General features: G+C 41.8%; 1 protein-coding gene across 3 annotated transcripts in view; it reads right to left on the bottom strand.

Moving 5' to 3' along the window:
- LOC140459719 (tetraspanin-15) overlaps positions 1-14,524 on the bottom strand; it is a 181,250-nt gene that overhangs the window by 34,169 nt on the left and 132,557 nt on the right. For all 3 annotated transcript variants that reach the window (XM_072554159.1, XM_072554158.1, XM_072554160.1), the window contains 2 exons: positions 13,834-13,881; positions 3,841-3,957 (listed from right to left, as the gene is read on the bottom strand). In XM_072554159.1, the coding sequence (XP_072410260.1) occupies positions 3,841-3,957; positions 13,834-13,881 (165 nt within the window). The remainder of the gene's footprint in view (positions 1-3,840; positions 3,958-13,833; positions 13,882-14,524) is intronic.

Raw genomic sequence — 14,524 nt, 5'->3', positions numbered from 1 at the left:
TAATGTTCTGTCTAAGCTGTTTCTGAACTTTCTGTAAAGCACATGTTCCAATCTTGGAAAAGTTTCAAGCTGTTCAACCAGAAAGAGCTCAACATTCAGTCAGTTAGTAAAATACCAATGCACTTGCTATGCTGCCCCTGAAAGGGCAGTCAGAACTGCAAGGCTGGATGTCATGTACCGTATAAAATAGGTGCATTAGAAATTATACTCTCCGTAGCTTGAGGCAACTCAAAATCATTTTGTTTTAGCTGAAGTAATTACTGGAATGTTTATGTCGGTAAAGTATGTGCAATTTTAGACATTACTTTTGAGAAACATGCATTTGTCTGGCTCTTTTGAACCATAATTCTGCAATAGTGTTAACATTCAGAAGGGGCAGGCCAGAATTATTCCAGTTTATAAATGTTAGAAATTACAAATATAGTTTGGAACTGGCAAGTATATTTTGTAAAATTGTAAAGGCATACTAAAATAGCATATTTAATATCTTACAGCATTCAATAAACAGCTATTTTCAAGCTGCGCATGCATGCCACACATTCAATTACTGCCACTTCCTACTGGGAACTTTTGGGTTTATCACCTCTTAAAAATATTAAGGCCACAAAACCAGCTTTCAAACATGCTGCTTGTTCAGTTACTTAAACAAGAGCAACAATTCAGATTGGATACTGTGCACCCCTAATGCACAGCACATCAGTGGTCTGCTTGACACATCAGATTAATTGATGTTACCGTACAGTAGACTGAGCCTGAGAATAACACATTAGGAGTGTGATGGTCTTTGCTGGAACGGGCAGTGCGGCAATTAACTGCAGGTCAGTTGCAAATTGATGGTATAACTTTCTGATTGTGTGCCTGGTGATTTGATTCCTGCGAAGACAGTTTACTGGCAAATATGCCTGGCCATATCAATGTGTTAGGTTAGGGGTAACGATTTCCAGTGTAATGGAAGCTGCTTTGCATTCATTTACAAGCTCAAACGTCGAGAGGAATTCCCACTAAATTTCCATCTCATCCAAGATGATACATGGAACACAATAATGGAGATCTACTCATAGGTCTCCATTTCCCACCCTCCATTCAGTCATTTCACACTGGCCCAAACTAAATGGACAATCTATCAATAACAATACCTTCAACATTTCCTTCATTTAAATATTATTGCTCAGTGAAACCTTCAAGAGCTAAACAGCATGAGCGAAATCCAGAGGTTCTATGGAAACTTTCTAAGTTAAGAAAATGCAGATACTAGGGCCGAATGAAACACATTTGGAATAAGTTAAACATTCCTAGGTTAAGCATCAATAAATTTGGCACCGGAAAAGCACAAAAGGTTAGGCAGCATCCAAGGAGCAGGAAAGTTGATGTTTTGGCTATAAGATCTTCATCAGGAAGGGCTCCTGCCTGAAACATCGATTATCCTGCTCCTTGGATGCGGCCTGACCTGCTGTGCTTTTCCAGCGCCACATTTTTTGATTCTGATCACCAGCATCTGCAGTCCTCACTTTCTCCATTTCTATACTAAGCCAGCTGAGTTTCTAACCAAATTAGATTTCAGTTGTTTCCCACCACTTAACCCTTTTTAAGTGGCACCAGTTGCAAGGAGCTTTCTCCAGTTTCAAAATCAAAAGTTTACATGTCCAGGAAAGATCGTGTCAGACATATTCTCATTTTCACCAGGACAGACTTCCATTCTGAAACATGTTTCCAAATCAGTCTTCAGGAATGGTTAACTGAGTTGACGTGGTGAGCAACTGGAGGAAGATCTGGGATTGACGTCTCTACAAATGCACAAATTATGGAGACTTGAAGAGAATTTCCCCAGGGTATGGACTCAAGGTTCTACACTAAGGGTGAACAAGTCCAGTTTATTACAAGGCATGTAAGCTTTCTGAGACCAAAGTGAAGGCAGAGCAGAGAAATCAGGACCATTGTAATTTCATTTTCAAACAATCAATCTCCTGACTCAATTGCACATAAAGCACAAAACACTCAATTTTCAAAACATTCTCAAGAAGCTAGGTTGGTAGTCTTCTGAGACCTTGTGGCTAACAGCAGTCAGGTCAAGTCCAGAGGCTTAAATCCCTTGTACTCAATTTAAGAAACAGCTTCAATGAAGAAATTGTTGAACGTGATGAGAAAGAAGAAGAGTTCCACAGCAAAATCAAATCAGAAGCTCAAAAGTAAACTAAACTAGCAAATCACTCCAAATGAAATGCTTTTTTTAAACTCTAGGCAGATGGCACTAACCAACCCACCTCCAAAATTTTAATTCTTGAACCACATCATGACCCCATGCCTAGTGGACAAGAGTTGTTCAGGTATCATTGAGAGGTCGTTATTCCCAGAAAGAAATATTCCTTCTGACTCAGTAACCCTTCGGGAAACAAGAAAGACACTTTGACTGCGTGTTTGATTAGATGCAATAATACATGACAGAACTACCCATCCATTATTATAAATATACAACAAACCTTACAATACAGCATCTTTGATCCAATTAATGGGCATTTAAGCTATCATTTTTGTCAGTTCAAACTTTCAGTACCATAACATCCATGTAATGTACGGATTTTCTTCAATGAGAACTTTCTATCACTTTAGCTTTTACTCAGATTCAACACTGATTCATTCAGTTCACATTGTTTGGTTGTGATTAGAGTTCGAGGGCACATGAAATAAAAAATATCACACAAATTGAACATTCAACCTCAATAAATATTGCATCAAATTTCATCAAGTTAGTTTGCAATTTGTTCTTGTTTAAAAATCAAAAGTTTCACTCACTCACTCATTTCATTCAGCTGTGCACAACAGCAAAATGGTTTTTATTGCTGTTATCATTTTTTATATGTTTTGGGACGTAGCCCCACAGGTTCTATACAGAGGGCGATAAGCACATTTGTTCAGAATGCTGCTTGCAGTACATTGAGGAGCAGTAGATTGGAAAGTGGCTGAAGATGCTGTACTGCATAAGAACAGTTTTGAAATTCCTTTGTGTGCTTCAGCTGGGTACTTTTGAAGACATAGTTCTGACAGTTATAATTAAAGTTTACATTTGGAAATCCATAATCCCACACAAGTTGCAGAAGATCCCATAACATACATATCAAGGAATGCCATGCCCTTTGTAAAACAGCAAAATCTAATCATATGCTTCAAAATGTAGTTTGCTAATAAACCCCAGTTCACTCTTGCCAAATTCCTGAGAGTTGCACCAAAATTTAGAAGCCAACACCACCAGATGCTTGGAGCTGACTGGAACTCTAGTGAAGAAGGGCAGATTCATCAATTCAAATAGATGTAGCAGGATCACATGCTGAAACTCTGATATGACAAATGTAAGATTTACATAGCACAGAAGAGTCATAGAAAGGACATAGAAAGGGAACAAAGAGAAAAAATATGAATAGATTAGTGGCTAATATGAACTAACCTAGAATCTTTTATAAAAAACATACAAAACAAAACAGCAATTGATGCTAGCTCAGTTGCTGATGTTAAATTTGAAACTGAAAGGGATGTGGGGCAAAGATTGGTTTATGTAGTTGCTGATCAGCCCTGGTCTCTTTGAATGGTAGAATGAGTGAAATGGCTCCCCTCTCTGGCTAGCTTCTCCTTTAAATACCTGTCCACAACTGATTCAGATGAATGTGGAAATGTGTTCAAAATTAAGATCATTGCTCGTGAACCTCAATGATGCAGCATTTTGTGCAAATTCACCTACATTCTCACACTTCCAAAAACGCTATTACTGATATTGTAGTCATTCTTTTGTTCTTAAGCCTCAGTGTAGCAAGAGGATCAACAGTATGGCAAGATCAATCAAGAGACTACCTGTGGCAGGAGCAGGGCAGCAAGAATTCCCGCTGTGATGCCAATGTTATCCATGAACCACAGATTGACCGCATCGACACAGCCTCGGGCGTAGATGATGCCATCAACCTCAGAACGCTGTAGGTCAAATCACAAGAAAACCAAATCAGCAGTGTGTACAGTGACTTCTCCTTCACATATACATTTCTGAACCTGACCTAAACCCACCTACTTTGGGGCTTAAAGTTCGATCCTGCACATTTCACAGAAAGGATTCTGCAAGCTTGAAAGTTTCCACACCCACTCACATGATGGGTGTGCTGTAACTGTTGCCTGACTGGAAATAAATTTGAGTATGTCTATGCTTTAAAGTCTGTGAAAACATTGTGGGCTGCTGTCAGCAAGATAAGGCAAGTGCATTTCCTTTGTCGCTGACAGCAAAATCCATTATCCATTTGACTTACTGGTAACCCTGCTGCACTCCGTCATATTCAGCTAATTCACCTTTTGTAAAGGGCACAGGTAATTATGACTGTTGCATAGAGGATGGAAATTCAGTGACTACCTAAAGATCAGTCTGCCACAAAATGAGAACAAAATTTGAAGAAATTTAGACAAAGCTTTTCTATTTGCTGCCACTCAAATCAAAGCAAAAAAAAAGCTGTGTAATAATTTGGCACAGCCACATGCAGCATGCAAACACACCTACATAGATAAGATACAGGCATGCACAAATACACACAGGTACATCCCCATACGGATAAACAGACAGACACAGGCATGCATATACACACACACATTAACAGACACACACACACACACATGCAAACAAACACACATGGTCATAGTCACTGGGGACTCCATAGTTAGGGGGACAGATAGGAGGTTCTGTGGGAAAGAGAGAAACTCATGGTTGGTGTGTTGCCTCCCAGGTGCCAGGTTTTGTGATGTCTCTGATCATGTTTCCGGCATCCTTGAGGGGCAGGGGGAACAGCTCCAAGTCGTAGTCCAATGACATAGGTAGGGAGATGGGGATTTAAAGCAGAAATTCAGGGGGCTAGGTGGAAGCTTAGAGTTAGAACAACAGAGTTGTTATCTCTGGTTTGTTGCCTGTGCCATGTGCTAGCGAAGCAAGGAATAGGGAGAGACAGGAATTGAATATGTGGCTACTGGGATGATGCAGGAGGATGGTTTTGGATTCCTGGATAACTGGGGGTCTTTCTGGGGTAGGGAGGACCTTTACAAACAGGATGGTCTTCACCTGAACCAGAGGGGTACCAATATTCTGGGGGAATATTTGCTAATGCTCTTCGGGTGTATTTAAACTAATTCAGCAGGGGGATGGGAACCAACATTGTAGTTCAAATATATGGGAGGATGAGGGTAATGAAGTCAGAACTAAGATTTCAAGATTGCAAGAAGGCACTGGCAGGCAAGAAGTTGGTTTGAAGTGTGCCTACTTCAATGCCAGGAGCATCCGGAATAAGGTGGGTGAACTTGCAGCATGGGTTGGTACCTGAGATTTCAATGTTGTGGCCATTTCAGAGACATGAGTAGAACAGGGACAGGAATAGTTATTGCAGGTTCTGGGATTTGGATGTTTCAGTAAGAACAGAGAAAATGGTAAAGGATGGAGTGGTGCAGCACTGTTAGTCAAGGACAGTATTACAATTGCTGAAAGGACTTTTGAGGACTTGTCTACTGAGGTAGTATGGGCTGTGATTAGAAAGAGGAAAGGAGAGGTTACCCTGTCAGGAGTTTTCTATAGGCATCCAAATAGTTCCAGAGATGTAGAGGATAGGATAGCAAAGATGATCCTCAATAGGAGCGAGAGTGACAGAGTAACTGTCATGGGGGAACTTTAACTTTCCAAATATTGACTGGGAATACTACAATTCCAGCACACTAGATGGGTCAGTGCAGGAGGGTTTCCTTACACAGCATGTAGACAGGCCAACAAGGGGTGAGGCCACATTAGATTTTGTACTGGGTAATGAACCCTGCCAGTGTTAGATTTGGAGGTAGGTAAGCACTTTGGTGATAGTGACCACAATTTGGTTATGTTTACTTTAGTGATGGAAAGGGATAAGTATATATTGCAGGGAAAGAGTTATAGCTGGGGGAATGGCAATTACAATGCAATCAGGCAAGATTTAGGGTGCATAGGATGGGGAAGGAAACTGCAGGGGATGGACAAAATTGAAATATGGAGCTTCTTCAAGGACCAGCTACTGCGGGTCCTTGATAAGTTTTTATCGGTCGGGCAGGGAAGAAGTTGTCGAGTGCAGGAGCTGTGCTTTACTAAGGAAGTTGAATCTCTCTTCAAGAAGAAGAAGGCTTATGTTAGGATGAGATGTGAAGGCTCAGTTAGAGCGATTGAGAGTTACAGGTTAGCCAGGGAAGTCCTAAAGAGAGAGCTAAGAAGAGCTAGGAGGGGACATGAGAAGTTGTTGGCGGATAGGATCAAGGCTTTCTATAAATATATCAGGAATAAAAGAATGACTAGAGTAAGATTAGGGCCAATCAAACAAAGTAGTGGGAAGTTGTGCTTGGAGTCAGAGGAGATTGGGAAGCATTAAATTAATACTTTTTGTCAGTATTCACACTGGAAAAAGAAAATGTAGTCGAGGAGAATATTGAGATATAGGCTATTAGACTAGATAGGATTGAGGTGCATTGGGGGAGATGTTAGCAATTCCTGGGAAGCCAGGGAAGAGATTGGCGAGCCTTCGGCTTTGATCCTTATGTCGTCATTGTCTACAGGAATTGTGCCAGAAGACTGGAGGACAGCAAATGTTGTTCCCTTGTTCAAAAAGGGGAGTAGAGACAACCCTGGAAATGGTAGACCTGTGAGCCTTATTTTGGTTGTGGGTAAAGTGTTGGAAAGGGTTATAAGAGATAGGATTTACAATCATCTGGAGAGGAACAGGTTGATTAGGGATAGTCAACATGGTTTTGTGAAGGGTAAGTCGCACCTCACAAACCTTAGTGAGTTATTTGAAAAGGTAACCAAACAGGTCGATGAGGGTAACATGGTTGATGTGGTGTATATGGATTTCTGTAAGGCATCTGATAAGGTTCCCCATGGTAGGCTATTGCACAAAATACGGAGGCATGGGATTAAGGGTGATTTAGTGGTTTTGGATCAGAAATTGGCTAGCTGAAAGAAGACAGAGGGTGGTGGTTGATGGGAAATATTCATCCAGGATTTCAGTTACTAGCGGGATACTGCAAGGATTTATTTTGAGTCCACTGTTGTTTGTCACTTTTATAAATGACCTGGATGAGAGCCTAGAAGGATGAGTTAGTAAATTTGCGGATGACATGTAAGTCGGTAGAGTTGTGAATAATGACGAAGGATGTTGTAGGTTACAGAGACATAGATAAGCTGCAGATCTGGGCTGAGAGGTGACAAATGGAGTTTAATGCTGGAAACTGTGAGGTGATTCACTTTGGAAGGATTAACACGATTGCAGAGTACTGGGCTAATGGTAAAATTCTTGGTAGTAGATGATCAGAGTGATCTCGGTGTCCAGGTACATAGATCCTTGAAAGTTGCCACCCAAGTTGATAAGGTTAAGAAGACATACAATGTGTTAGTTTTTATTGGTAGAGGGATTGAGTTTCGGAACCATGAGGTGATGCCGCAGCTGTGCAAAACTCTAGTGCGGCCACATTTGGAGTATTGCATACAGTTCTGGTCACCACATTCTAGGAAGGATTTGGAAAGTTTGGAAAAGATTCAGAGGAGATTTGCTAGGATGCTGCCTGCTTTGGAGGGAAGGTCTTACGAAGAAAGGGTGAGGGATTTGAGGCTGTTTTTGTTAGAGAGAAGAAGGTTAAAAGGTGACTTAATTGAGTTTTTTTAATTTCAAAAATATACTTTATTCATAAAATGATTTGATGGTCTGTACATTTGGTCATGCCATACATATGTCCACATTTACAAACACAGATTCGAATTTATCCTTGTCATATACAGGTCTGTGCATTTTTCAATCTTATACATATATTTGGCTGAGGCATCAGCAGAGCCCAAAAAAAGTCCGCATGGGCCCCCTGTTCTTCTTTAGGCAGGCCGATCTTACACGGTGGTCTTTCCCCACCGCGCCTTGGCGGCAGCTGCCCCAAGCTTCAGCGCGTCCCTCAACACGTAGTCTTGGACTTTGGAATGTGCCAGTCTGCAACACTCGGTCGGGGTCAACTCCTTCAGCTGGAAGATCAACAGGTTTCGGACCGCCCAGAGAGCGTCCTTCACCGAGTTGATGATCCTCCAGGCGCAGTTAATGTTCGTCTCGGTGTGAGTCCCGGGGAACAGGCCGTAGAGCACGGAGTCCCGCGTCACGGCGCTGCTCGGGACGAACCTCGACAAGCACCACTGCATTCCTCTCCAGACTTCCTCTGCATAGGCACATTCCAGAAGGAGGTGTGTGACAGTCTCGTCCCCCCCGCAGCCACTTCGAGGGCAGCGTGCGGTGCGGCACAGAGTCCGGGCGTGCATGAAGGATCTCACAGGCAGAGCCCTTCTCACCACCAGCCAAGCCACGTTTTGGTGCTTGTTGGAAAGTTCTGGCGATGAGGCATTCTGCCAAATGGCTTTGACAGTCTGCTCAGGGAACCGCTCGACAGGATCCGCCCTCTCCTTTTCCCGAAGGGTCTCAAGGACGCTACGTGCTGACCACTTCCTGATGGACTTGTGGTCAAAGGTGTTTTTCCTCATAAATTTCTCCACGAAGGACAGGTGATACGAACGGTCCAACTACTTGGAGCGTTCCGCGGCAGCGAGGCCAAGCCCATCCTTCGCAACACCGGGGACAGGTAGAACCTCAGTACGTAGTGACACTTGGTGTTTGCGTATCGGGGATCCACGCACAGCTTGATGCAGCCACATACAAAGGTGGCCATCAGGGTGAGGGTGGCATTGGGCGTGTTTTTTCCCCCATTGCACCGGTCTTTGTACATTGTGTCTCTTCGGACCCGGTCCATCTTTGATCTCCAAATGAATTGGAAGATGGCCCGGGTGACTGCGGCGGCACAGGTCCTGGGGATAGGCCAGACCTGTGCCACATATAGCAATACTGAGAGTACCTCACACCTGATGTTAATTGAGATATCTAAGATAATCAGAGGTTAAATAGGTTGGAGAGTGAGAGATTTTTTCCTCGGATGGCAATGCATAGCATAAGGGGACATAGCTTTAAATTGAGGGTGATAGATATAGGTCAGAGGTAGGTTCTTTACTCAGAGAGTAGTAGAGGCATTGAATGCACTGCCTGCAATAGTAATAGACTTTAAGGCCAACTTTAAGGGCATTTAAATAGTCATTGGATAGGCATATGGACGAGAATGAAATAGTGCAGGTTCGATGAGATTCAGATTGGTTCCACAGATTGGCGCAACATCGAGGGCCACAGGGACTGTACTGTACTGTAATGTTCTATGTCCTACATGCGCGCACACAGTTAACACACATGCAAATAGATGGACAGTCACACACACACCCACATACAAACAGATAGACATACCCACACTCACAGTTGGATTGACATGCATGCAAACAGACAGATAAAGCCATACACATGACACATACGTAAGAGCCAAATGTAATCTGGAGTTTTCCAACTGTGTAGCCAGTTGAGCTTTGAATCTGTGAAATTTAACACAGGTCCACGTTTCCAAAAACAAGTGATTGGTAATTGCTCTGAGCAGTTAGAGTGATGGTCAAAGCTGACCACCAGGTTTGTGTGGAAACACTGATTGTGTTTGCTTCTTATGAAGGCCAATCCGACTGTTTTCAGCTGCTTGAAGCCGAAACCTATCCATCTCTTTCAGCAGGGACTTCCCATATGAAACTCAGACCACTTCTCATCTCAATTCTAGCAACTAGCAGGCTGCAGGAGCTGGAGATTACTGTGACCTTGTCTCTGAAGCCTCAGTTGTGTGAAACCTCAATTTGAGATCTGTCACTTTGATCCAGGAATCAATTTCACCAATAATGTGGCTTGCAGAAAACATACTGCTCAATCCTTTGGTTTCATTTTCTCTCCCGTTATCTTATTCCCTGCTCAGTCCTGCTACTCTTTATAAAAATAACTCATTTAAATTCTCACTCCCTGGAGCTTGAAGGCTCCTGAAATTGTCTCGCCTAGCCATGGTGCAGAATGTAGCCCTTTGTCTCCTGCTCCCCTTCAGCAACATCTTCAATGGGAATGTTTTAAAATCCATCTGAGAAGACAAAGAGGATCGACTGTGCCTATGGTAAAAGGTACCTCCAAAAGAGGAGCATCCGTACCACTCTGGAGGTCAGGCTCTGATTACCTTTATCAGGTTCTGTTTTGGGGGCTTGACCCTATGATATTCTGTTTCAGTGACAAAAGTGCTATCTATCGAGCCTAACATGATACCTCAGGGTTCATATACTTCTGCTCTCACGTTAACGCATGTAACTAATAAGCAAGACTACAAAACAAATAAAAATTCCTATTGGGCAGCAAATCCAACCAGTTTATGGTGCAGAGACAGAATTTAAGGAACTTGTCGATGAACTTCTTTAGAAAGTCACTATGACTGCGTTTGTGTCCTGTAAAGAATGTGGAATCTGTGCACCAGAGAGCATGCAGCTCTGTTACTTAACAACATATACAGAATATGAATAAACATTTTTTAACAGCAACCTTGAAATCTGGCCTGAGACCTATCATGAAGACTCATAGGACTCATTAGAACCCGAACAAGTAGAATGTGGTAGCTCCGAAAGCAGTCAGATAGCTCCACAACTATCACATGAAATATAAATTAGTTGGCAGCCCCAATATCACATGGGATGTGTGCTCTATGGTGCTGATAGCTGGGAGAAAAGAATCCAGCAGGAATTTTGTGGTTTGAAACTGAATGTTGCCTCTAAACAGGACTCTCCCTCAGTAATATTGTTCCTGCCAAACCTGAGCAACGTAGCGATCAGAAAAACAACACAACCCTGAAGAAATGCAATGGGATCTTCAAAACATAGTTTACTCCTTTTCAAAACAGCTGGAACTTCTAGGGTCTAGGAAACAAATTAATTAAAAGAAACATGACAATGCTGCTCTCATCTCATACAAACTTGAAAAATAACATTTGGAACATCAGTGGACATCAGGCGACAGGCTTTTGCTCTCAAATACAGTTAGACAAGAAATTCTGATGTCAATGTTGTATTCAAAAACAAGAAACCATCAAACTGCAGTCCACTGTGTGCATTCTTTTTCCATTTCATTGGGGCACTTGGTATGTTGGTCTCTGGAGTTCGCATTCGGACATTGCTACAATTCACTCGAATAAGTGAAGTATTTCTAACCCAATTAAGGACTGAGGAGTGATAAAAGGTGCTGTAAAACCAATATACAATGAAACTGCTGCACACCACTGATGGGTTGTACTGTTACAAAGGCTTCACTTTTATTTTTCCTGAGGTCTTCAACTTGAAGAATTCTGGACAATGGAAACTGTGGATACCTGGACTTTATTTTCAAAGGCCAATATAAGGACACATTGGAATTTATTTCCAAAAGATGCTTCTGAAAAATCACATGATTTCAGCAAACTGCTTAAACTGATTTCTGAGAAATTCCCTCCCTGGGTTTCATTGCTACTATGATTGGATATTGTTTTGGACATCAGTTGAGAAAAGTCTGCTGAGGAAAAGACAGCCTGGTTCATCTCTCGATATTTCTCAAACCTGATTGTCCTCGTAAGGAGTTTCTGAAAGACTTCTCAGTTTTCTGAGCAAATTGCATCTGCCAAGACCTCAGAGATAGCAGCACATGTCTGGTAGCCATCTGAACATCCTACACATTCTCTTTTCTCCCTTCAAGAGCCAAAAGTGTTTCTTTTTCTCATATTGAAAGTCTGCAGAAAGAAATCCATTTTTCCCTTTGTCTGTATGTGTGTGTTTTGAATTATTTAAAGATGTAAACATTTTTACTTTGATAATGTAAATAAGTGTGTTAACCAGATTTGCATCTTCATTTGAGTAAGTAATATTATATGAACTTCAGAATTTATCAATAATTTTGCATTTATTTGAGAAGCTGGTTCTTTTTATTAAGTCTACATTCTAAGTCTAAACCAAATTAAGCATATAATAGGTCACGTAGGGAACTGAGGAAAACAATTATATTTCTGTTGTGACCTGTGGAGTAGTGAGACCAGAGTCATAGAGTCATAGAGATGTACAGTGTGGAAACAGACCCTTCGGTTCAACTCGCCCATGCTGACCAGATATCCCAACCTAATCTAGTCCTACTTGCCAGCACCCGGCCCATATTCCTCCAAATCCTTCCTGTTCATATACCCATCCAAATGCCTCTTAAATGTTGCAATCATTCTAGCCTCCACCATTTCCTCTAGCAGCTCATTCCATACACACACCACCCTTTGCGTTAAAAAGCTGCCCCTTGGGTCCCTTTTATATCTTTCCCCTCTCACCCTAAACCTATGCCCTCTAGTTCTGGACTCCCCCACCTCAGGGAAGAGACTTTGCCTATTTATCCTGTCCATGCCCCTCATGATTTTATAAACCTCTAAAAGGTCACCCCACAGCCCCCGACGCTCTAGGGAAAACAACCCTAGCTTATTAACCTTTCCCTACAGCTCAAATCCTCCAACCCTGGCAACATCTTTGTTAACTGTTTTCTAAACTCTTTCAAGTTTCACAACATAGTTCAGAGAGAGATAGAGAGAGAGAGAGAGAGAGAATTCCTCCCAGCTCGGTTTAGCAGCATGAAGTGACAAAATAATCCACAGCTATTAGAGAATAAGACAACACAAAGTGAAGCCATACATCCCATCATATGTGTGAGAACTCTTTGAAATAACTGTTAAATCAGTTCCATTTCTTCTTGCCCTTTCCTCACAGTCTAGCAGGATTTCCAATCCATTTTCAAACAGAGATTTAATTTATTTTTGAAAGTTACTGCTGAATTGTCTTCCATTTCAGACTCTGAATTGTTCTTGATCTGGAATGCACTATTTTTAAAAAAAATCATCTCTTTACCTCCTCAATTGATTCTTTACCAATGACCACAAACCTGAGTGACTCTTCTAACATTGCTGACTGACTCTTCTAACTCTTCTAACTGACTCTCCTCATTGACTGAAAACATGCAGGATTTTTTTTTAAAATCCTCTCCCAGTTTCTCCTTAATTTTTTCTGCTTCAAGGAAACAAACTCCAGTTTCACCAGTCTCTCCACGCAACCAAAGTCTCTTTTGTCATTCCAGGCAAAAACTTCCACTACAGTAAATCTCTTCTGCATTATCTCTGAGCCTTGATGTCTTTCCTAAAATATAGTAGGCAGAACTGAACACATTGTTCTAAATAAACCTAATCAGGGTTACAGAAATGTTTAGCTTCCTTGACTTTTCTATAACTTGGGGACAGATGCAGGCAATATCTATTAGGTGAGTTGTCTGCCTGAGTACTTGCACCATCTTGGCATCTTCACAGTCAGCCATATCAATACTGGGACGTGGCAATATAATCGCTCACACAACATCAAGTGGCTCAGTTCTTTAGATCCTCATGGGAAGACTGCTGAATTGTTAGATCAATGAACTGGTTCCCCAGTGGTGATCTTTAAAATGTACTGATTAAGAATGGTGCATGTTTAATTCTGGGGCTGCCTTGAACCAGATGTATCAGTAAAGAAGCTGACAGGACTTACCCTGCTATTGGTCATCCAATGTCCTCACAGAAGGTGTCTGCGGACTAGATTGCATATGGCTGTATTGCTTCTGTAGCTGAACAGCCCTCTGATTGACAGGGACTATGAAAAAGAGCAACTGCTATCCAGAAGCCCAACCTTGTAAGATTGAGACAGGAGAAAATACTGGCAAGCAAAGTTACTGAGCACAGTAGCTGCCAGAACTTAATTCCCATAAAAAGGACAGAAATTTGAAATACAAATCAATACAAAATTGGTCCATTGGCACCTGGATATCAAAAAGACAAATTTGGATTTAAGGCATTGCTCACCTCTAGATGCAGTGTCTGGTATCCACACTGAGTGTTGATGACATCTCCCTAAACGGAAAGAAGCAGCAGATTATTAATTGGCAGCTATCACTTAATGTCAGACATCAACCATTCATCTCCCTGGAATGAAATGGAAAAATGGAAGAAGACTTTAATCATAATTAATCAATCAGTAGAGAACAACAACAACAGGACTTATGTTTAAAAAGCTTTAACGCAAGAACACATCCCATCAGCTTTATTGCAATATTAGAAAATAAAATATGAAACCAGGCAAGAGAAGGTGTGAGGTCAAGCAACCAAAGGTCTGTTCAGAGGAAGGTGAGTGTTTGTAAGGAGAGAAATAAGGAAGAGAGATGGAGTTGTGGAGGGAGAGTACTCCAGAGCTTAGAGTCTGGGCAGCTGAGGTCACAGTCACCAATGGGGTAACAATTCAAATCAGGAATGTCCCGAAGACAGCAGTAGAGGAATCCAGAGATCTCAGAGGAGTCTCTGGTTGGGGGAGATTCTAAAAATGGGGAAGGAGTGAGGTCACAGAAGGATTTGAGCACAAGGATAGAATTTGTAAAATAGAGGCTTTGCTTAACTTTGAGCTAATGTGGGTCACGAGCATAGCAGTGATGAATGAACAGGACTTGGTGCAAGGAAAAAACATGGGCAGCACAGTTTTCGATGGCCTCACATTATTGCA

This window comes from Chiloscyllium punctatum, chromosome 35, assembly GCF_047496795.1.
Source record: "Chiloscyllium punctatum isolate Juve2018m chromosome 35, sChiPun1.3, whole genome shotgun sequence".
Lineage (NCBI taxonomy): Eukaryota > Metazoa > Chordata > Chondrichthyes > Orectolobiformes > Hemiscylliidae > Chiloscyllium > Chiloscyllium punctatum.
The sequence above is the reverse complement of the archived record's forward strand: the minus strand, read 5'-3'. Positions and strand labels throughout refer to the sequence as shown.